Raw genomic sequence first — 23,326 nt, forward strand, 5'->3', positions numbered from 1 at the left:
TGTTTCTAAAATAATTTTAACACTTATGATATAAAATAATTTATTGTAAGTTGACTAAAATGACTGTGTTAAAATCGGCCTAACCCTTTTATCTAAAACAAGTAATCCCCTTACGCACCTCGGTGTCATGAAACCTAACGCGAGTTTCGATACGATCCTATCAAGTACTGGGATGCTCTTGGCGTGTGCCTTGATCCCCGGCACGCAGTGCTGCCAATCTTTCACAAGATTCGACGTGAGCGAGTCTATTTCGCCAGGGCACGTGGGTCCGCCAAATTGCATGCACACCCCAAGATGCGCGGTAATCTAATGGCTCAACATCGCCACGCCCACCCACGTGAATAGCCATATTTGTTATACTCCCAATCAACAAGACGGCTTTTGCATTCGCCGTAATCTAATGGCTCAACATCGCCACCGTCGAGTAACCGCGTACCCCATCAAACCTGCGCACATTAATATTGTATCAAGTCTCACATCATGCCACACAATTAGCCTACCAAAACCCACGGTTTTGTTGACCTGATTGATAACTATGTCCTGGCTATGTATTATATAAATCTCTTTTCAGCTTCTCGTCGTCCAAGTCCCACTAGTTTATGTATAATCCTGCCTTCAACCTTTGTCACCACCAGCATGGCCATTCCGCTAGCCTACCAGACAAATCTCCCGGCGGCGCCAGAATGGCTCAACAACGGCGATAACGGGTGGCAGCTCGCGGCGGCGACGCTGGTGGGGCTGCAGAGCATGCCGGGGCTGGTGGTGCTCTACGGGAGCATTGTCAAGAAAAAGTGGGCTGTAAATTCAGCCTTCATGGCCCTAGACGCCTTCGCCGCCACCCTCATCATCTGGGAGCTCGTCGGCTTCCGCATGGCCTTCGGCGAGCGACTCCTCCCTTTCTGGGGCAAGGCCGGCCCCGCCTTCGGCCAGGACTACCTCCTCCACCGCGCCAAACTGGCGGCGACTACCCACTTCTTCCGCAATGGCACGATGGAGAACGAGATGATCGAGCCGTTCTACAGCATGGCCTCCCTCGTCTACTTCGAGTTCATGTTCGCGGCGATCACGCTCATCTTCCTCGCCGGCTCGGTTCTCGGTCGCATGAACATCAAGGCTTGGATGGCCTTCGTGCCCCTGTGGCTGCTCTTCTCCCACACCGTCGGTGCTTTCACGCTCTGGGGAGGAGGATTCCTCTACCACTGGGGAGTCATCGACTACTCCGGCGGCTACGTCATCCATCTTTCTTCTGGGGTCGCCGGATTCACGGCTGCCTACTGGGTAATACATTATTTACGTATAACTCATTCAATAACAGCTATATTTATATATAATTAAAAAATTACAAAAAATGAAACACCTACGGTTTGAACAACAACGAGTTTTCCTATAGAGCTGTAGATAGTTGCTTTGTGCCAAGCCAGAGGATTGGTTGATGTGTCAGCATAAGGCTTTATGCCATGAGTTCGGGCATTGGGCCTAGAAGAGCGGACATTGTGCCAAGAAGATTGGAGTTGCAAAGGTCAATATGTCGATTGGGCAAAAGGTCACAAAAGAGGATGATGCACCGAATGATTGGACAAAGCGCCGATGAACCAATAACATGCCGGATAACATATGACTAATACTTTATAATAATTGTCTAGATCAAAGTAGTTTTAAGTTATAATTGGGTTGGAATTAGGCCAACTCAATTGGGGAGCCATTGGGCCTGAATCAGGACTAAATTGGGCTTATTGTTTGGCCCATTTAGTGTTAGTGCTGTAGATGATAGTACCGCCCAGCACAAGCGATGGTACTGCTAGGACCCGGGAAACCTAGGATGAGACCTTTTTTGGCTTCATTTTTTAAGTCATTTGGGGTCTATAAATACCCTAAATATTTTTGCTTGGCCCAACATGAAATTGAGTTAAAAAAGGGGGAAAGAATCTTTGTGAAAAAAAGTTATAAATCTCTCTTAGTATAGAGTCACCTCTTCATAGTATTTAGAAGTTCTTCTAAAGAGAGAAGTGAGGTCTAAGTGTAAAAGAGAAAAGTGTAAATGTTCTCTCATGAACCTGTGAAAAGGAAAAAGAGTTGTAAGGGTAGTTGATCTTTATCTGTTGAAAGAAGATCGATAGTGGAAGCCAGTGGCCTCGAGTGAAGAGAAATCAAGAGTGGATGTAGGTCATGACAACCGAACCACTATAAAATTTGTGTATCTCTCTTTCTCTACTTGTTTACTTATTTTCTAACTGCTTTATCTGCTCAATACTACTCTTGCAAATGTTTTAAGTTTAAACATCTTTCTGATACGATTTCATTGAATGAAGTTTTCAATCGATGTGATTTTACGAAAGCACTAATTCACCCTCCCCTCTTAGTGCCGACTTGGTCCTAACGGTTAGTATTAGAGCCAAGTTTTTCTTGATTGGATTAACACCCAAAAGAGAGCTTATTTTGGCTTTCAAGAGGGTCTTTTTACCACCCATCCTCCTATATTCAATGTGACAGACTATACTTATTGAAAAACTCGGATGAGAGTTTTCTTGCTTTTTTTGAACTTTGATTTATGGAATATTGCTGAACTTGGTTTTCAAACCCCCTCTAAACCTATGAATGAATGGATTGACTTTAAGAAAAAAATATTTTCTTTAATGTGAAAGCTATGAATTCTTTATTTTGAGCTTTGGATAAAAACAAGTTTAATTGTATTTCGACTTGTGAAACTGCATATGACATTTGGCATACTCTTGAAGTCACAAACAAAGGCACAAGTAGGGTTAAAGATTCTAAAGTTAATCTTTTGATACATGATTTTGAATTATTTTGTATGAAACCAAGCAAAACCATTGGAGATATATACACCCGTTTTACGGATGCCGTCAATAGTTTAAAAGCACTTAGTAAAAGTTTTTTGAATCTTAAACTTGTTAATAAAATTTTACGTTCTCTTCGTAAAAGCTGAGATCCAAAAGTAATTACCATTCAAGAAGCAAAGAACATAAATAATTTTTTGCTTGAAGGATTTATCGGGTCTTTAATGACCTATGAAATGAGTTGTATGGCACAAGACGAACGTGAGAACAATCTTCCAAAGAACATAAATGATTTGATAGTTAGAACAAAAGAAGACCACTTGAGCAAAAGCTTAAGTGGTGACATAGAACTTTTGACAAAAAAAATTAAAATGTTCATAAAACAAGAATTAAAAAATAAAAATGAACTAAAAAGGGATACAACCACTTGCTATGAATGCAAAAAGCCGGAGCACTCTAAAGATGAGGGTACAAAATTGAAGAAGAAGTTACCTAAGAAGAAGACACTCAAGGTGACTTGGGATGCCTTGGTGGCTTTTGACAACTACGCCTTGGTAACTTTCGACAACGAGATAAGTGACTTAACCAAAACCCCTTTATTTTACTATAAAATTACTTGATGCATTTCATGAGTTATTTTTAAATTAGTATATAAAATAGAAAAAAAAACCCGGAGGGGATCATGCTTCTCTTTCTAGTGATTTAAAAAAAAATGATTATGATAATTACATATTTTATGATAAAGGAATAAAATGTTAGATTTAAATCCAATACTTATACATCTAATAAGATTAAACCTGTGTATGTTTTAAGTAGCAATAATGTATATCTTTATGATTTTCGTATTGCTTTTTTATTTTAAATGATGATGCATGGCTTTTGTATGGAAGACTAGAGCATGAAATTAATCATAAAATTTGGAACTAAAAGAACTTTAGCTACTTTTAATCTTATATGAATCAATCTACCTTACTTTCAATAAATTTCTCGAATGAAAAAAAAAATTGATTTTCATGATGATTTTGGATTTGACAATTTGTTTTCTCATTTATCCAAACACTTGATTTATTTGACATGAGATGTATTTTATATGAATCACTTCATACTTCATTCTTATATGATTTTATGTTCGGAGAGAAGACTTATCTAAACAAATCTCAATTCTTGACATTAATGATTAGAGATTTATTTTATGTGAATCAAGATCTCTTATTGGATCTCCTATGATTCTATTCACTATTTACTAAAGAGAATATCGTTTTCAGAATTCATGACTTAATATTTTTCTTACTATTTGATCTCATAATATTTTTTTTGATTATTTAAGAGTATATTTATTAAAATAAATCATGTCTTTTAGTATTTATATGATCTTTGACATTATCTTTCGTGACATGATTCTCACTGTGAATAATTCATTTATATTTATGGTTGTAAACTTTATGTTATGAGTAGAGCATTGATATAAAGGGAAATGAATTAGATAATTATATGATTCCTCTCTTCTTCTTTCTTATTTACAATGACAAAGGGAAGAAAGAAAATCTCTAGTATCTCAAGAGATTGATAAATCTATTTATATCATTTTGAATCTCTTGAAAGTAATTTTGATGATTTAATGATTTGAATTTAAATGAGTTATTAATCTAATCATGATCTTATTTTCTCGAAAGTATAACTTGAGATTTTCTTTATATGAATCAAGATCGTTTACTATTATTCTTCTTTTCGCTATTTGATTTATCCAAATGAATCATAATTTTTCTCTTGATTTTTTTCGATATTTGATTTACAACTTGAAAGTTATTTTAGTACTCCAGTGTATATCTCATCACTAAATTAATTTTTTTGATATTCTTCATATGATGATTTGATTATTGTATTCTTTCCTTCTTTTTGACAATAACAAAGGGGGAGAAAATATTGCTAGCTTGCATATTTCAAAGAGAAGAAAACTTACTAGTTTGCATGTTCTAAAATGATGTGAAATTTGCTAGCTTGCATGTTGTAAAATAATGTAAAATTAGCTAGCTTGCACATTTCAAAGAGAAGAAAACTTGCTAGCTTGTATGTTCTAAATATTAGGATCAAGAGCGGCACTAAGAGGGGGGGGGGGTGGTGAATTAGTGCAGCGAAAGATTCTTCGATTTCGTAGAAAGTTCATCTCAATTCAAATCGTTTTTAAAAGATGTTGAACTTAAAACTTTCGTAAGAATGTAAGGAGAAGCTCAAGGAGATATGTAGTAAAGTAAATTGCATAAAATGAAAAGCAAACTAGAATTTAGAGTGGTTCGGTCAATGAGACCTACGTCCACTTCAGATTCCTCCTCCGTCGAGGTCACTGGTGTCCACTAAAGTGTTAGGATCGAGAGCACTAAGAGGGGGGGGGGGGGGGGGGGGGGTGAATTAGTGCAGCGGAAATCTTTCAGCGATTAAAAACGAAAGCTGCGTTTGTTCGATAAAAACTATTTTGATGCAAAAGCCGATTCTAAGATTACTTATGATTAAGTGCAGTTTACGTTTAAACACAGTTAGCGTCTAAACGCAGTTTGCGTCTAAATGCAGATTGCGTCTAAACTTAGATTGCGTCTAAGCACAGTTTGAGCAGAAGTATAAAGACAATGTGCTGCTATTGTACAGCTCAAAAAGTAATATGCAAAAAGCAGATTTACGTCTAAATGCAGATTTACGTCTAAACGCAGATTTACGTCTTAAACGCAGATTTACGTCTGAACTTTGAAACTCATTTGTATACTCGCAGAAGGCAGTATGCAGTTGAAATGAAGACGTAAACGTAAACTGAAATCTGATGATTGTGCGAGGAAAGACGATTTACGTCTAAATGCAGTTTTACGTCTAAATGTTGAAACTCGTTCGTAAAATTGCAGAAGACAGTTTGCAGTTATAAATAGAATCAAAATGTAAATGTAAACTGCAAAGAAACTCGTTCGTAAAAGCGCAGAAGACAGTTCGCAGTTATAAACAGATTCAAGACGTAAATGTAAGCTGCAATGTAAAGATCGTACGAAAACACCTTTTGACGTCTGAATGCAGATTCGGAAAGATTAGAACTTAGAAACTTGTTCGTAAAAGCGCAGAGAGCAGTAGCTATGTAGGAGGTTTGTAGTAATGATAAAGTGCTCAAAATAAACGCAAACCAGAGATTTAGAGTGGTTCGGTCAGTCTTGACCTACTCCACTTTTGGCTTCCTCCACCGGCGAGGTCACCGACGTCAACTAGGGGCCTTCCTTCAATAGGCGAAGGCCAACTGCCCTTTTACAATTTCTCTCCTTTTGACGGGCTCAGGAGACAACCCTTACAGATCATTTCTCTCCTCTCTTTACAACTCAAGACTTGAAGAACAGAAAAGAGGAGAACTTTTGGACTTTACATAAATTTGAGCTCTTAGAATCACTGAAAAGATCAAGAATTCGGTGTGGATCTATATCCCTTTAGTGCTGAATGGGTGGGGTATTTATAGGCCCCAACCCAATTCAAATTTGGAGCTCAAAACGATCAAATCCCGGAATTTCGGGATCAGGCGGTTGCACCTCTTGACTGGAGAGGTTGCACCGCCTGGCAGAGCTCGAAGACCGAGCTCAATCGGTGCCACCTCTCTGTCAGGGAGGTTGCACCACCTAGTCTTGCTCGAAGACTGAGCTCAGGCGGTGCCACCTCTTTGTCAGGGAGGTTGCACCGCCCAGTCTAGCTCGAAGACTAAGCTCAGGCGGTGCCACCTCTCGGTCAGGGAGGTTGCACCGCCCAGTCTAGCTCGAAGACTGAGCTCAGGCGGTGCCACCTCCTGGCTGGGGAGGTTGCACCGCCCAGTCTCGCTGGGAGGCTTAGCCCAAGCGGTGCCACCTCCTGGCCTAGGCGGTTGTGCTAGTCATAAGTGCCCAGCAAGCCAATCACGTGAGTGATGGCACGTGTGACTTGATACAGAATCTTTTTGCTTATTATATTTTGGCGTATATCACTTTATAACTATTGCATAAATGCATATATATTGTGATGTCCTTGGATTTGTGCAATGGGAATCGGATCGTGATGAGATCACGATAATGAGATCGATTCACCTTTAAACACATATCCTAAATAATCCCGGTCATAGGTTACTCGAGAGGGACATCGTGATAACCGGATAGACTGGTGTGCTGTATACCCGTCCATATGATGGATGCAGCTGGTCTCATAGCTGCTCATGTAGGGACACTAGGGATACAGTACAGGTGCTCATTGGAGAATGAGTTCACTGATTGATCCGCTTACGGAATGCTGGATGGTTGATGATGCCTTATTGTCAGACAACGATTCCGTAGTCCTAGTGGTGTATCTGGTTCTTAGACTTGAGACACCAAGGATGTCCTGTATGAGTGCTCCACTCTTTGATACCAGACTTATAGGTTTGGCTGTTCCCAGATCTAGTACAGCTGGTCATTGGGAGTGGTAGTCGACCTTACGAGGGCTATTGAGTGTCGATAGAGGATCATCCACTCTCGGTATCATGAGAGGAATATCCCATGTGTTCTTGCTCAGACAAATCCCTGGCCAGGGTCATTCGGGTTGAGAGAGAAAGAGTTCTCCGGGAGAATCCGATTAGAGCGAGACTCGAGTAGAAACCGTATGGGTCTGACAGCACCATGCTCGATATACGGTCTCTGGGATATTAGATGGATGAGGGACTATAGGTACATGGTAACTGAGGACAGACAGGTCCAATGGATTGGATTCCCCTGTATCGTCTGGGGACTACGGCGTAGTGGCCTAGTACTTCCGTAGTCGATGAGTAGAGTGAATTATTACAGAGATAATAATTCACTGAGTTAGAAGGAGTTCTGACAGGTATGACTCACGGCCAGCTCGATATTGGGCCTAGAGGGTCACACACATATGGTAGGCATTGCGATGAGTAGAGGTTCGGATATGAGATATCCGACGGAGCCCTTGTCTTATTGGATGCAGATCCAATACCCATTAGGGAAAGGACCCATTAGGGTTTTGACACGGGATCTCTATAAATAGGAGGGATTCACAGCCTCATAGGCTAGAGTCTTTGCTTGCCCTTCCTATTCTCCTCTCCCTCTCCACCTCAGAGTAGGCCTGGAGTTTTGAGGAGCGTCGTCGCAACCCTGCTGTGTGGATCACCGCTAGAGAGGAGGACGCTTGACCTCCTTCACCCTCTCCTAAGGATCTGCAAGGAAACAGGGATATACGATCTCCCTAGGTAACACAATCTTTATACGCAGTTTTGTGTTTTTGCGGATTTTGCGCACCAATCTTCGCACGACGATGAACATCCTTTTGGGAATCGGGGATTTTTGTTTTCTTGTTCTTCCGCTGCGCATATGATGTCGCCCCCTATGATTTCCTAACAGTGGTATCAGAGCCAGGTTGTTCGTGCGAATGATTGGTTTTTGTTGAATCTCGGGTTTTGATGATGAAGTCAATTGTCATTTGTTATCTAATCTATGTGTTGAGATAAGTGTGCAGGATTAACTACGATAAGAGTAAGACAAGCAGCAGGAGTTGCGCCGGAGTCAAGATCATGATCACGTTGGGAGTTCGAGAGTTCGACGGAAGTTCGGACGGTCGTCGGAGGTTCAGAGAGAACAGATCCGAGAAGTCCAGAAGCTTGCCAAGCGAAGCTCGTCGGAACTCGCCAAGTGGATCGTCGCAAAGTCCAGGAGTATGCCGGATGTCCGCAGAAGGATCACCGAGGGTTATCGGTTGATCAACGGAAGTTTGCCGGAAACTCGCCGGAAGAAGCGATTGACGCATCGGAGCAAAGCTGCAGAAGTTGTCTTAGAGTTAATCGTAGTTAGCACGATGATTAAGCATGAAAATGGGAGGTGATCCCATTAGCTTAATCTTGGGGCAATTGGGCCCCTGAAAAGATTCAAAGTGGGCCGAATGGAGTGAACCATTCGGACCCAGATTGCACCAGGAGGTGCAACCGCCCTAGCCAGGAGGTGCAACCGCCTGGGCTGTGGGGTTGAGAGGTGCAACCGCCCCAGCCAGGAGGTGCAACCGCCTGGGCTGTGGGGTTGGGAGGTGCAACCGCCCCAGCCAGGAGGTGCAACCGCCTGGGCTGTGGGGTTGGGAGGTGCAACCGCCCCAGCCAAGAGGTTGCACCGCCAGAGCTCAAGTTTCGAGCTCTGCCAGGCGATGCAACCACCGAGCTCAGTCTTCGAGCTCTGGCAGAGAGGTGCATCAGCCTGAGCTAAGTCTCGAGCTCTGCCAGGTGATGCATTCACCAAGCTCAGTCTTCGAGCTCTGGCAGAGAGGTGCATCAGCCTGAGCTCAGTTTGGAGCTCTCCCAGGTGATGCAACCACCGAGCTCAGATTTCGAGCTCTGCCAGGTGATGCAACCACCAAGCTCAGTCTTCGAGCTCTGCCAGGTGATGCAACCATCGAGCTCAGTCTTCGAGCTCTGGCAGAGAAGAGCAATCGGCTGAGCTCAGTCTTCGAGCTCTGCCAGGCGGTGCCACCTCTCCAGTTGAGAGGTGCAACCGCCTGATCCCAGAATTCTGGGATTTGATCGATTTGATCGTTTTGAGCTCGAATTTTGAATTGGGTTGGGGCCTATAAATACCCCACCCATTCAGCACTGAAAAGATACAGACCAATACCGAAATCTTGATCTTTTCTGTGATTCTAAGAGCTCAAAAGTGTTGTAAAGCCCTTAAGTCTCCTCCTTCTATTCTTCAAGTTTTCAATTGTAAAGTGAGGAGAGAAAGGTCTGTAAAGGTTGTCTCCTAAGCCTGTCAAAAGGAGAGAAATTGTAAGAGGGAAGTTTGGCCTTCGCCCATTGAAGGAAGGCACCTAGTTGACGTCGGCAACCTCATCGGTGGAGGAAGCCAAAAGTGGAGTAGGTCAAGGCTGACCGAACCACTCTAAATCTCTGGTTTGCGTTTATTTTCGAGCACTTTATCATTACTGCAAACCTCCCTCATCACTACTGCTCTCTGCGCTTTCACGAACAAACTCTAAGTGCTGTTCTTCCAAATCTGCATTCAGACGTAAATTCGTATTTTCATACATTACAGTTTACGTTTACGTTTGATTCTGCAGAACTGTTTTCCGTGCTTTTACGAACGAGCTTCTTTGCAGTTTACGCTTACATTTTAATCCTATTAATAACTGCAATCTGTCCTCTATGATTTTACGAACGAATTTCAACATTTAGACGCAAAACTGCATTCAGACGTAAATCGGCTTTCCTCGCTCAATCGTCAGATTTCAGTTCACGTTTACGTCTTGATTTCAACTGCATACTGCCTTCTGCAAGTATACAAACGAGTTTCAAAGTTTAGACGTAAATCTGCGTTTAGACGTAAATCTGCGTTTAGACGTAAAACTACGTTTAGACGTAAATCTGCGTTTAGACGTAAAACTGCGTTTAGACGTAAAACTGCGTTTAGACGTAAATCTGCGTTTAGACGTAAATCTGCGTTTAGACGTAAATCTGCGTTTAGACGTAAATCTGCATTTAGACGTAAATCTGAGTTTAGACGCAAAACTGCGCTTAGACGCAAAACTGCGCTTAAATGCAATCTGCGCTTAGACGCAAACTGCACCTAGATACAAACTGAGAATTTGCTTTTGCATCATAATAGTTTTTGAACGAACGCAGCTTTTGGTTTTTAAATTAATATAAGATTTCCGCTGCACTAATTCACCCCCCCCCCCTCTTAGTGCTCTCGATCCTAACAGTTTTGAACTGCGTGTGTTGTGTTTAGGAAGAATATTGACGTCAAAATCGTTGACGCAAAAGCAAGGAAGGGCAGCAACAGTTGCTGCCCTCGATCTGCATGCCTGCAGCCAGCCGCAGCCGCAGCCAGGCAGCACAGCGCCGGCGCATGCGCAAGCGCTGTGCCTGCAGCAGCCGGCCGGCGGTCTGCTTGCAGCAGGCTTGCGGCGGCGGGGCTGGCAGCCCGCTCGGTAGAAGCGCCTGCGGCCACTGAGCCCGCGGGCAGAGGCGCCGCGGGGCAGCAGCGCGGGCTGAGGCACCGCAGGGCAGCGGCGCCTGTGGCTGCTGCTCCCACGGGCAAAAACCCCGCAGGGGCGGCCGCCAGCGAGGCAGCACTGCCTGCGGGCGCTGCCTCGCCGGCAGAACTGCCCGCGGAGGCGGCGACGCCCGCGGGGGCCAGCGGGCGTGCCGCCCGCAAGCGAGGGCAGCGCCCCGCCCCTCGCCGCACAGGCCGCCGCCGGCAGGGTGGCGACGGCGGCAGCAGCGAAAAGGGGAAAGGGCATTAGGGTTTTTTGGGAAAAAGACAGTTTTGCCCCTCGGAATTTGAGAAATTCCAGTTTCTGTCTTTTGTCCAAATTATGAAAATACCCTTAGGAATTGAGAAATTCCCTATATATCCCTGATTTCAGAAAATATTAATTAATTAAAAGGTTTAGTTGATTATTATTTTTATTATTATCTAGTAGTCCTACATGATGATGATTATTTATACATGTGATGTATGATGAGTGGACGGATGATCATGGACCGTGTGATGTGTGTACTTGTGGTTATTATTATTGAGGTCTGCGAACCTCCATTATATTTCTCGTTTATTGTCGGGCCTGCGTGCCTATGATTAAGTTGTAATCACATGAGGAGGCGCAGCGGGAGCGTGGATGCCGTAGCGGGACCCACGAGACGGACGATCGTGATGCATGGAGATGCATCAAGATGTCGACGGAACCGACGAGGATGAGATGGACGATCACAAGGCATGGAGATGCACCGTTGCACACATAGATCTTGATGTGAGTGATTAGGCCTACTGGCTCGGGCCTAATCATATTAGGTTGTGGTCCATGATCATCTGGTGTGATTGCTTATACACATACTAGATATGTATATATATTTGCATGCGATGTAGATATATATTAAATATGTATATGTGTGACATGTCATATTAGGAGACCAAATCAAAGAAACATCTCTCGATAAAATTAAGTCGGTAAACGTGAGGCAATTAGATTGACCCACGTGGCCTTCCATCGTTATGAGTAGGAACCGAATCCCGGTGTAGGTTGAGTTGGTCGAGTCCCTCGAGACTCACCTATATCGCGATTCGCTATCTTGCTTACGACATAGAGATGTCACCGGTGACCTGAGGGCATGATATGCTTGGTCGAGTCCCTCGAGGGTATATCATCAAATCAGACTCATCTTGTAACGAAGGTGTTGACTTAACCGAGCATCATGGTTGGTCGAGTCCCTCGAGGCCATGGTGATTCGGAGGCCGAACAGGACAGGAATCACAAGGAGTTGTGATCGGCAAGAGTTGTCTACCTTTTAGGCTTAGTGTGATTGGTCGAGTCCCTCGAGGTTACACTAAGACGCTGATTGGATCCTGATCCCCACTAGAAGTCTGCCGGAGACTTCCGTTTCACGTGCTGAGGGTGTCGCGTGACTCGTTAGTAAAATAGTGGGAGCATATTAAGATAGAAGTCCATATCTTGATAGTTTATTTCTTGCAAAATCTGCATGTTATTCATTTTTGCTACATATTTATTTTCAGAAAATGTCGCTTTCAAATCCCTTACGTGGCATACTTGATGTCAACCGCCTCACTGGTCCAAATTATACGGATTGGCTCCGTAACTTGAGAATTGTTCTCACAGCGGAGAAAATCATGTACGTCCTTGATACAGTGATGCCTACGCCCGAAGAAGGGGCAAGCGAGGATGAGATCGCTCGCTACGTGAAGTACATTGATGACTCCACTCTTGCTCAGTGCTATATGTTGGGCTCTATGACTCCAGAGTTACAGAGACAACATGAAAAGATGGATGCCAGATCCATTCTCCTACATGTCCGTAAATTGTTTGAGGAACAGGGAAGGACTCAACGATATGAGATATCCAAGAGCCTTTTCCGCGCTAGGATGACTGAGGGGACACCGGTTCAGAACCATGTCCTAAAGATGATTGAGTGGATAGAGAAACTCACAGGTCTAGGAATGGTCCTAGAGGATAACTTGTGTGTGGACATTGTGCTTCAGTCCCTACCAGATTCCTTTTCACAGTTCATAATGAACTTTAATATGAACAAGCTTGAGGTGACTCTCCCAGAGCTCCTCAATATGTTGAGGGAGGCAGAGAGTACTATTAAGAAAGAGAAGCCAGTTCTCTACACTGGTGAGACCAGAAAGAAAAGGAAAGCAGAAAGGTCCATTAAGAAGGGAAAGGGCAAGGGCAAACAAGGTAAAGCAAAGGTTGCTAAGAAAGACCCAACAAAGGACAAAGGCCAGTGCTTCCACTGTGGTAAAGATGGGCAATGGAAGAGGAACTACAAAGAGTACCTTGTAGAAAGGGCGAAATAGAAGCTTGGTGAAGCTTCAGGTACATTCATGATCAATCTCCAATTGGCAGATTTTTGTGATAGTGCATTGGTATTGGATACCAGTATTGCTTATTACATCTACAATTTATTATAAATTCTAGCAAAGCCGAGGGGAGATTGACGAGAGGAATATTGCATAAAGGTTTGTTTATGCAAGACACTACTCCACATATCATGAATGTAAGTGTCTAAGAGGAAACGAGATGAGGTGAACAGTGCATACCTATGGCATTGTAGGCTAGGTCACATCCATGAAAGAATGATTCAAAAGTTGCTAAATAATGGATATCTAGATCCATTCGACTATGTGTCATATGTAACTTGTGAGCCTTGCATTCGTGGAAAACTGATCAACTCTCCATTTAGTGGAATTGGAGAGAGAGCCACTGAGTTGTTGGAACTCATACATAGTGATGTATGTGGACCCATGTCAACTCATGCCATTGGAGGTTACTCCTACTTCATTACATTTACTGATGATTTCTCAAGGTATGGATATGTGTACTTAATGAAGTACAAGTCCGAGGCCTTTGAGAAATTCAGAGAGTATAAGAATGAGGTGGAGAACCAGACTGGAAAGAGTATCAAAACTCTTCGATCAGATCGAGGAGGTGAGTACTTAAGTACAGAGTTTACTCAGTTCCTCAAGGACCATGGGATATTATCCCAATGGACACCTCCTTATACACCTCAGCTCAATGGTGTCTCTGAAAGGAGAAATCGTACATTATTAGATATGGTACGGTCCATGATGAGTTTCGCTGACCTACCCATCTCATTCTGGGGATATGCCCTAGAAACCGCAGCTTACCTTCTGAACAGAGTTCCAACTAAGTCGGTGGTGTCTACACCATATGAGATATGGAAAGGGAAGAAGCCTGATCTTAAAGTAGTTAAGATTTGGGGCTGCTCTGCCCATGTTAAAAGACACAACCCCGATAAGTTAGAATCAAGGACAGGGCGATGTAAATTTGTGGGATACCCCAAGGAAACTTGTGGGTATTACTTCTATCATCTCGAGGACCAAAAGGTCTTTGTAGCTAAGAGAGCAGTGTTCCTTGAGAAGGAACACATTCTTGACGGAGACAGTGGGAGAATGATAGAATTGAGCGAGGTTGGAGAACCGAGCTCAAGCACCACTCTACAGCCCGAGTCTGTTCAGGTATCTAATACACAAGTTTCAACTTTACGCAGGTCTGATAGGGTATCCCATCCTCCTGAGAGATATGTGGGACATATTAGAGCAGAGGATGTAGAGGATATTGATCCTCAGACCTACGAGGAGGCTATTATGAGTATAGACTCCGGGAAGTGGAAAGAAGCCATGAATTCTGAGATGGATTCTATGTACTCCAATAAGGTTTGGAACCTAGTTGATGCACCCGAAGGTATTGTACCCATCGGTTGCAAGTGGATCTTTAAGAAAAAGATCGGAGTAGATGGAAAGGTAGAGACCTATAAAGCAAGGCTAGTGGCTAAGGGGTATCGTCAAAGGCAAGGTGTTGACTACGACGAAACTTTCTCACCCGTAGCAATGCTAAAATCCATCAGAATTCTATTGGCTATTGCAGCACACTATGATTATGAGATCTGGCAGATGGATGTGAAAACCGCATTCCTCAACGGGAACCTCAAGGAGGAGGTGTATATGATGCAACCTGAGGGATTCGTGTCCAAGAACTGCCCAGATAAGGTGTGTAGGTTGCTTAGATCCATTTATGGACTAAAGCAAGCTTCCCGAAGTTGGAACATAAGATTTGATGAGGCAATCAGATCTTATGACTTCGTTAAGAACGAAGATGAGCCTTGTGTATACAGAAAGGTAAGTGGGAGCGCTATCACCTTTTTGGTGTTATATATGGATGACATCCTCATCATTGGGAATGACGTAGGAATGCTATCCACTGTAAAGACTTGGTTATCTAGACACTTCTCCATAAAGGACTTAGGGGAAGCATCCTATATCTTGGGGATTAGAATCTATAGAGATAGATCCAAGAGGATGCTTGGCTTGTCCCAGTCCAGGTACATAGAAACCATTGTCAAAATGTTTGGCATTGAAAATTCTAAGAAAGGGCGAACATGGATATGATACCTTATGCCTCAGCAATATGGTATATCATGTATGCCATGCTATGTACTAGGCCTGATATAGCGCATGCTCTGAGTGTCACGAGCAGGTATCAGGCGGATCCAGGCTTGGAGCACTGGAAAGCAGTAAAGTGTATCCTTAAGTACTTGAGAAGGACTAAGGATCTTTTACTAGTATATGGAGGTAATAGCCTTAAGGTTGAAGGCTACACTGACTCAAGTTTTCAGTCTGATGTCGATGATAGCAAGTCGAATTCAGGGTATGTGTACACCTTGAATGGAGGAGCAGTGTGCTGGAAGAGTTCCAAGCAAGATACCACTGCTGACTCGACCACAGAGGCGGAGTACATTGCTGCATCAGATGCAGCAAAGGAGGGAGTCTAGTTGAAGAAGTTCATCACAGATTTGGGAGTCGTGCCGGATAGTGAGGAGCCGATTTCCCTATATTGCGACAACTATGGGGCGATTACTCAAATAAGGGAACCCGGGTCTTATCAGAAATGTTCTGAGGAGGTTCCACCTTATCAGAGAGATCGTGACCCGAGGAGATGTAGCAGTGGAAAGAGTTCCATCCGAAGATAACATTGCAGATCCACTAACAAAGCCATTGTCTCAGATTGTCTTTGAGCGTCACAGGGGTCTGATGGGGATCAGACACATAGGTGATTGGCTTTAGGTCAAGTGGGAGATTGCTAGTCATAAGTGCCCAGCAAGCCAATCACGTGAGTGATGGCACGTGTGACTTGATACAGAATCTTTTTGCTTATTATATTTTGGCGTATATCACTTTATAACTATTGCATAAATGCATATATATTGTGATGTCCTTGGATTTGTGCAATGGGAATCGGATCGTGATGAGATCACGATAATGAGATCGATTCACCTTTAAACACATATCCTAAATAATCCCGGTCATAGGTTACTCGAGAGGGACATCGTGATAACCGGATAGACTGGTGTGCTGTATACCCGTCCATATGATGGATGCAGCTGGTCTCATAGCTGCTCGTGTAGGGACACTAGGGATACAGTACAGGTGCTCATTGGAGAATGAGTTCACTGATTGATCCGCTTACGGAATGCTGGATGGTTGATGATGCCTTATTGTCAGACAACGATTCCGTAGTCCTAGTGGTGTATCTGGTTCTTAGACTTGAGACACCAAGGATGTCCTGTATGAGTGCTCCACTCTTTGATACCAGACTTATAGGTTTGGCTGTTCCCAGATCTAGTACAGCTGGTCATTGGGAGTGGTAGTCGACCTTACGAGGGCTATTGAGTGTCGATAGAGGATCATCCACTCTCGGTATCATGAGAGGAATATCCCATGTGTTCTTGCTCAGACAAATCCCTGGCCAGGGTCATTCGGGTTGAGAGAGAAAGAGTTCTCCGGGAGAATCCGATTAGAGCGAGACTCGAGTAGAAACCGTATGGGTCTGACAGCACCATGCTCGATATACGGTCTCTGGGATATTAGATGGATGAGGGACTATAGGTACATGGTAACTGAGGACAGACAGGTCCAATGGATTGGATTCCCCTGTATCGTCTGGGGACTACGGCGTAGTGGCCTAGTACTTCCGTAGTCGATGAGTCGAGTGAATTATTACAGAGATAATAATTCACTGAGTTAGAAGGAGTTCTGACAAGTATGACTCACGGCCAGCTCGATATTGGGCCTAGAGGGTCACACACATATGGTAGGCATTGCGATGAGTAGAGGTTCGGATATGAGATATCCGACGGAGCCCTTGTCTTATTGGATGCAGATCCAATACCCACTAGGGAAAGGACCCATTAGGGTTTTGACACGGGATCTCTATAAATAGGAGGGATTCACAGCCTCATAGGCTAGAGTCTTTGCTTGCCCTTCCTATTCTCCTCTCCCTCTCCACCTCAGAGTAGGCCTGGAGTTTTGAGGAGCGTCGTCGCAACCCTGCTGTGTGGATCACCGCTAGAGAGGAGGACGCTTGACCTCCTTCACCCTCTCCTAAGGATCTGCAAGGAAACAGGGATATACGATCTCCCTAGGTAACACAATCTTTATACGCAGTTTTGTGTTTTTGCGGATTTTGCGCACCAATCTTCGCACGACGATGAACATCCTTTTGGGAATCGGGGATTTTTGTTTTCTTGTTCTTCCGCTGCGCATATGATGTCGCCCCCTATGATTTCCCAACAGGTTGCACCTCCTGGTGCAATCAGGGTCCGAATGGTTAGCTCCATTCGGCCCAATTTCAATCTTTTCAGGGGCCCAATTGCCCCAAGATTAAGCTAATGGGATCACCTCCCATTTTCCAACTTAATCAACATGCTAACTACGATTAAATGTAAGACAATTTCTGCAGCTTTGCTCCGATGCGTCAATCGCTTCTTCCGGCGAGTTTCCGGCGAACTTCCGTCGATCATCCGATGAACCCTCGGTGATTCTTCTGCGGACTTCCGGCAAACTCCTGGACTTTGCGACGATCCACTTGGCGAGTTCCGACGAGCTTCACTTGGCAAGCTTCTGAACTTCTCGGATCTTTTCTCGCAGAACCTCCGACGACCGTCCGAACTTCCGTCGAACTCTCGAACTCCCAACGTGATCATGAACTTGACTCCGGCGCAACTCCTGCTGCTTGTCTAACTTTCATCGTAGTTAATCCTGCACACTTATCTCAACACATAGATTAGACAACAAATGATAATTGACTTCATCATCAAAATCCGAGATTCAACAATCTCCCCCTTTTTTATGATGACAATCAATTGATAATGGAGTTATCCTTAACTCCCCCTGTCTATATGCCATAATTGAGATAAGTCAACATTGAATTCAAGACCTAAGAATTCAAGTGACGTATTGATAAGATAGATCAGTTAAACTTATCAATACTCTCATCATGATACTCATCATGATGTATCTCTTCAAAGATGATGTCAAGGCTTGACATACATCATCAAGTTTGTATGATTGTGTTTGTAACTATTCATCATGTAGTTTGAACATTATCATATAAAGCTGTGAAGCGCTATTACATGATGCACATATTTGAAATATTCTAGTAAGTTTTGCATTTTCTTCACATGATAAGATATCAACTCAGGGCATAATGCAAACTATAGCACACGTTCATATATCTCTTGGTGATGTAAGGATGGCATAATCATAATATTGTTTATAGCATCACTCAAGTATTTTGCAAGTATGACATGATCATGGCAGTTTTTATCAATTCATGTGTTTCTCCCCCTTTGTCATCAACAAAAAGCATGGTACAGATTTTCAAAAATAATCATGGAAACATGGTAATCAAGTGATTTGATCATTCAATATAGTCCAAAAAATAATTTTAACAAGTTTATCTATTCGGACACATCAACATTCCTAATTCTCTTTTAATGAAATCAAATTGTTCTTCACTTAGAGGTTTTGTAAAGATGTTAGCTAGTTGATGTTTCGTATCAATGAATTATATGATTACATCATGATTCGTAACATAATCTCGTATAAAGTGATGTCTGATATCAATATGTTTTGTTCTCGAGTGTTGTATAGGGTTTTTTGTTAGGCATATTGCACTTGTGTTATCACATTTAATGGGAATGTTTTTTAGATGAACTTTATAATCTTCTAAGGTATTTTTCATCCAAACAACTTGTGCACAGCATGCACTTGCTGCAATATATTCAGCTTCGGTTGTTGATAGTGCAACCGAGTTTTGTTTCTTAGATGTCCAGGAAATAAGGGCATGTCCTAAGAATTGACATGTTCCTGATGTGCTTTTTCTATCTAATCTACAACCAGCGAAGTCCGCATCAGCATAAGCAGTTAACTCAAACTTCTTTGATTTTGGGTACCATAATCCTAGATTTGTAGTACCATTAAGATATCTGAGTATTCTTTTAACTGCTTTGAGATGAGATATCTTAGGGTTTGATTAAAATCTAGCACAAAGTCCTACACTAAACATTATGTCTGGTCTAGTTGCAGTGAGGTAAAGCAAACTTCCTATCATACCCCTATAGGTTTTTTGATCGAAGCTTTCTCCACTTTCATCAATTTCTAACTTAGTGGAGGTGCGCATAGGAGTGTTAATAGGTTTTGAGTTATTCATATTAAACTTCTTTAGTAAACTCATAGCATATTTAGTTTGGCTAATAAAGATGCCATTGCTTAGTTGTTTGATTTGTAGACCTAAGAAGAATGTTAATTCTCCCATTAGACTCATTTTGAATTCACGACTCATAGTTTTAGCAAAGGACTCACAAAGAGATTCATTCGTAGAACCAAAGATAATATCATCAACATAAATTTGAACAATGAGAAAATTATTTTCAAAGTCTTTGATGAATAATGTAGTATCAACCTTGCCTTTTGTGAAATTATTTTCAATAAGAAAGGAACTAAGTCTCTCATACCATGCCCTTGGAGCTTGTTTTAAACCATAGAGAGCTTTAGTCAATCTAAACACATGATTAGGGAGACTATTATTTTCAAAGCCAGGAGGTTGTTCAACATAAACTTCTTCGGAAATAAAGCCATTTAGAAAAGCGCTTTTAACATCCATTTGAAATAACTTAAAATTATTACAACTAGCGTAGGCAAGGAGCATCCTTATGGCTTCCAATCGAGCCACAGGTGCGAAGGTTTCTTCGTAATCGATACCTTCTTCTTGGTTGAAACCTTTGGCCACTAATCTAGCCTTGTTTCTAACCACGATACCATTTTCATCTTGCTTGTTTCTAAAGACCCATTTAGTACCAATAACTAAATGGTCATTTGGCCTAGGAACAAGCGTCCACACCTCATTTCTCTCAAATTGATTCAATTCATCTTGCATTGCGATAATCCATGAATCATCTTTCATGGCTTCATCAACACATTTGGGTTCAATTTGCGAGAGAAAGGCGGCGTTGCCACAAAAATTCTTAAAAGAGGATCGTGTTTGAACCCCCTTTGATGTGTCTCCTAAGATTAGCTCCTTAGGATGAGCATCTACATACTTCCAATCCTTGGGTAAGGAAGTGGATGCATCCAAGTTGCTAGTTGGAGACGGGGTTTCGTTTAAATTCAAAGAATCAAAGTTAACATCATCATCAAGATCATTCTTCTTAATTTCGGAAATCTCATTGAAAACAACATGGATGGATTCTTCAATAATTAAGGTTCTTTTATTGAAAATACGAAAAACTTTAGAAACCGAAGAATAACCAAGAAAGATTCCTTCATCAGATTTAGCATCGAATTTTCCTAAGTTATCCTTTTCATTCAAGATAAAACACTTACACCCAAAGACTTTAAAATATGAGACATTGGGTTTTTTGTTATTCCATAACTCATAAGGAGTTTTGGAGAGTAAGGGTCTTACTAGAACTCTATTCAAAATATAGCATGCAGTGTTTACAGCTTCGGCCCAAAAATATTTGGGTAGGCCATGTTCATTCAACATGGTTCTTGCCATTTCTTGTAAATTTCGATTTTTTCTTTCTACTACCCCATTTTGTTGAGGATTTCTTGGAGTAGAGAAATTATGGTTGTATCCATTGAGTTCACAGAATTCTTTGAAATCATGGTTTTGAAATTCTCCACCATGATCACTTCTAATTGACGAAATCATAGATTCCTTCTCATTTTGAACAAGTTTACAAAACTTGGTAAAATATCTAAAGCATTCATTTTTCTGTTTTAAGAAGTAGGTCCATGTATATCTGTTGTAGTCATCAACAATGACAAAGGCGTATTTGCTACCTCCTAGACTCGATGTAGAGATTGGTCCGAACAAGTCCATATGGATCAATTGTAAGGGCCTAGAAGTGCTTATTTGATTCTTAACTTTGAAACTACCCTTAATTTGTTTACCTAATTGGCAAGCATCACATACATTGTCTTTGATGAACTTGATATGAGGAATTCCTCTTACAAGTTCTCTAGATGATACTTGAGTGATTAGTTTCATGCTAGCATGACCTAATCTTCTATGTCATAGCCAAGCATCCTCATTCATAACCGCAAAACACATTTCATCACATAAGTCATTGATGTCAATAGTGTATACGTTATTTTGTTTTAATGCAATCATAGACATATTTTTATGTGGTTTTTCAATGATGCAAGCATTAGATTCGAATTTGACAGTATATCCTTTATCACATAATTGACTAATACTCAAGAGGTTATGTTTTAAACCATCAACTAACAGAACATCTTCAATAAAAAGGTTGGATTTGTTACCTATGGTTCCTTTGCCAATGATTTTACCCTTGTTGTTGTCTCCGAAGGTGACATAGCCTTCGTCTATGCTAGTGAGCTTAGAGAAATGAGATGGATCTCCGGTCATATGCCTTGAGCATCCACTATCAAGGTACCATCTCTTGCTCCTAGCTTGCGATGGTGTGGGTTTCTACAAGAAAGGATGATTTTTAGGTACCCATTTGCTTTTGGGTGCCTCAAAGATAGATCTGCATTGTTTATCATGTTGCATGGAGTTTATCATGGTTCCTTTAGGAACCCAAATCAATTTGTTTGGACTTATTTTCTTGAATGGACAACAATGTGTCTTGTGTCCAAATTTACAACAGAAGTTACATTTGTCTTGATGTCGAATATGTAGGATGGAGCCTTTTATGAAGGTGGTTGGATTTTGGTGAGGACTTCTCACGAATCCAATTCCACTTCTTTTGGGAACGTGACCCTTGTTTGTAAGGATCATGTTCAATGACTTGCTACCAACCTCGAATTTCTTCAAGGTGTCCTTAAGTAGCAAGTTTTCTTTTTGGAGAGTTTCTAGATCATGGCATTTTATGCATGAGCTTAAACTATCATGATGTTCAGCATTTAACTTATCGAAATTACAAATAAGACTATCATACTCCTTTTTTAGCAATTTGTATTTACTACTGATAGTCTTACACTCATCAAACAATTCATGGAAATCATTTAATAATTCATCGAATGATAAATCTGCATCTATTGAATTTGTTACCTCATCTTCGATGGCCATTAAGGCGTAATGAGCAACTTGCTCGGTGTTGGACTCCTCTTCTTCGGATGCGCTTGAGTCATCCCATGTTGCTTGAAGCGCCTTTTTCTTTGACGTTCTCCTTTTGACTTGGGGACAATCACTCTTGTAGTGTCCCAGCTTTTTGCATTCATAGCAGATTACTTGGTCCTTCTTGGGTTCAAGTTTATTTTTTGCATCATTCTTAAACTTGTTTCTTTTAAAGAACTTTTTAAACTTTCTTGTTAGAAGTGCCAAGTCATCATCACAGTCCTCATCACTTGAGTTTTCTCTCAAGTGGCATTCAGAAGTTTTGAGTGTTATATCCTTCCTATTCTTTGGAAGGATGTCTTCTTGCTCTTCATGAGCTTTACAAGTCATTTCGTAGGTCATTAATGACCCGATTAGTTCTTCAAGAGGGAAATTTTGCAAATCTTTTGCCTCTTGAATAGCAGTCACTTTAGGATCCCAACTCTTAGGAAGGGATCTTAGTATCTTATTAACAAGCTCAAAATCCGAAAAGCTCTTTCCGAGTCCTTTTAGACCGTTGACGACATCCGTGAAATGGGTAAACATATCACCAATGGTTTCACTCGGTTTCATCCGAAAAAGTTCGAAAGAATGTAACAGCAAATTGATTTTTGACTCTTTTACTCTACTTGTGCCCTCATGGGTCACTTCGAGTGTGTGTCAAATATCAAATGCAGTTTCACAAGTTGAAACACGGTTAAACTCGTTTTTATCAAGTGCACAAAATAAGGCATTCATAGCCTTTGCATTAAGAGCGAAAGCCTTCTTCTCCAAATCATTCCAATCGATCATTGGAAGAGAAGACTTCGAAAATCCGTTTTAGACAAGATTCCACAGTTCAAAATCCATAGAAATAAGAAAGATCCTCATTCGGGTCTTCCAGTAGGTGTAGTCCGTCCCACTGAACATGGGTGGACGCGTAATAGAATGCCCCTCTTGGTTTCCGGCGTATGCCATTTCTCTTTGGGTTTTAGTCCGTTAGAGAGTTAACCTTGCTCTGATACCAATTGTTAGGATCGAGAGCACTAAGAGGGGGGGGGGTGAATTAGTGCAGCGGAAATCTTTCAGCGATTAAAAAC

The 23,326-nt window shown here is 41.9% G+C and overlaps 1 protein-coding gene across 1 annotated transcript in view; it reads left to right on the forward strand.

The window, feature by feature from the left end:
* The first annotated feature begins 636 nt into the window (after nt 1-636).
* Nucleotides 637-23,326, forward strand: part of LOC103985283 (ammonium transporter 2 member 2-like) — a 33,858-nt gene continuing 11,168 nt past the window's right edge. The window contains exon 1 of the mRNA XM_065151475.1: nt 637-1,278. Coding sequence (XP_065007547.1) covers nt 637-1,278 — 642 coding nt within the window. The remainder of the gene's footprint in view (nt 1,279-23,326) is intronic.

The sequence above is a fragment of the Musa acuminata genome, chromosome BXJ3-5, assembly GCF_036884655.1.
Source record: "Musa acuminata AAA Group cultivar baxijiao chromosome BXJ3-5, Cavendish_Baxijiao_AAA, whole genome shotgun sequence".
In the NCBI taxonomy this organism is placed as follows: domain Eukaryota; kingdom Viridiplantae; phylum Streptophyta; class Magnoliopsida; order Zingiberales; family Musaceae; genus Musa; species Musa acuminata.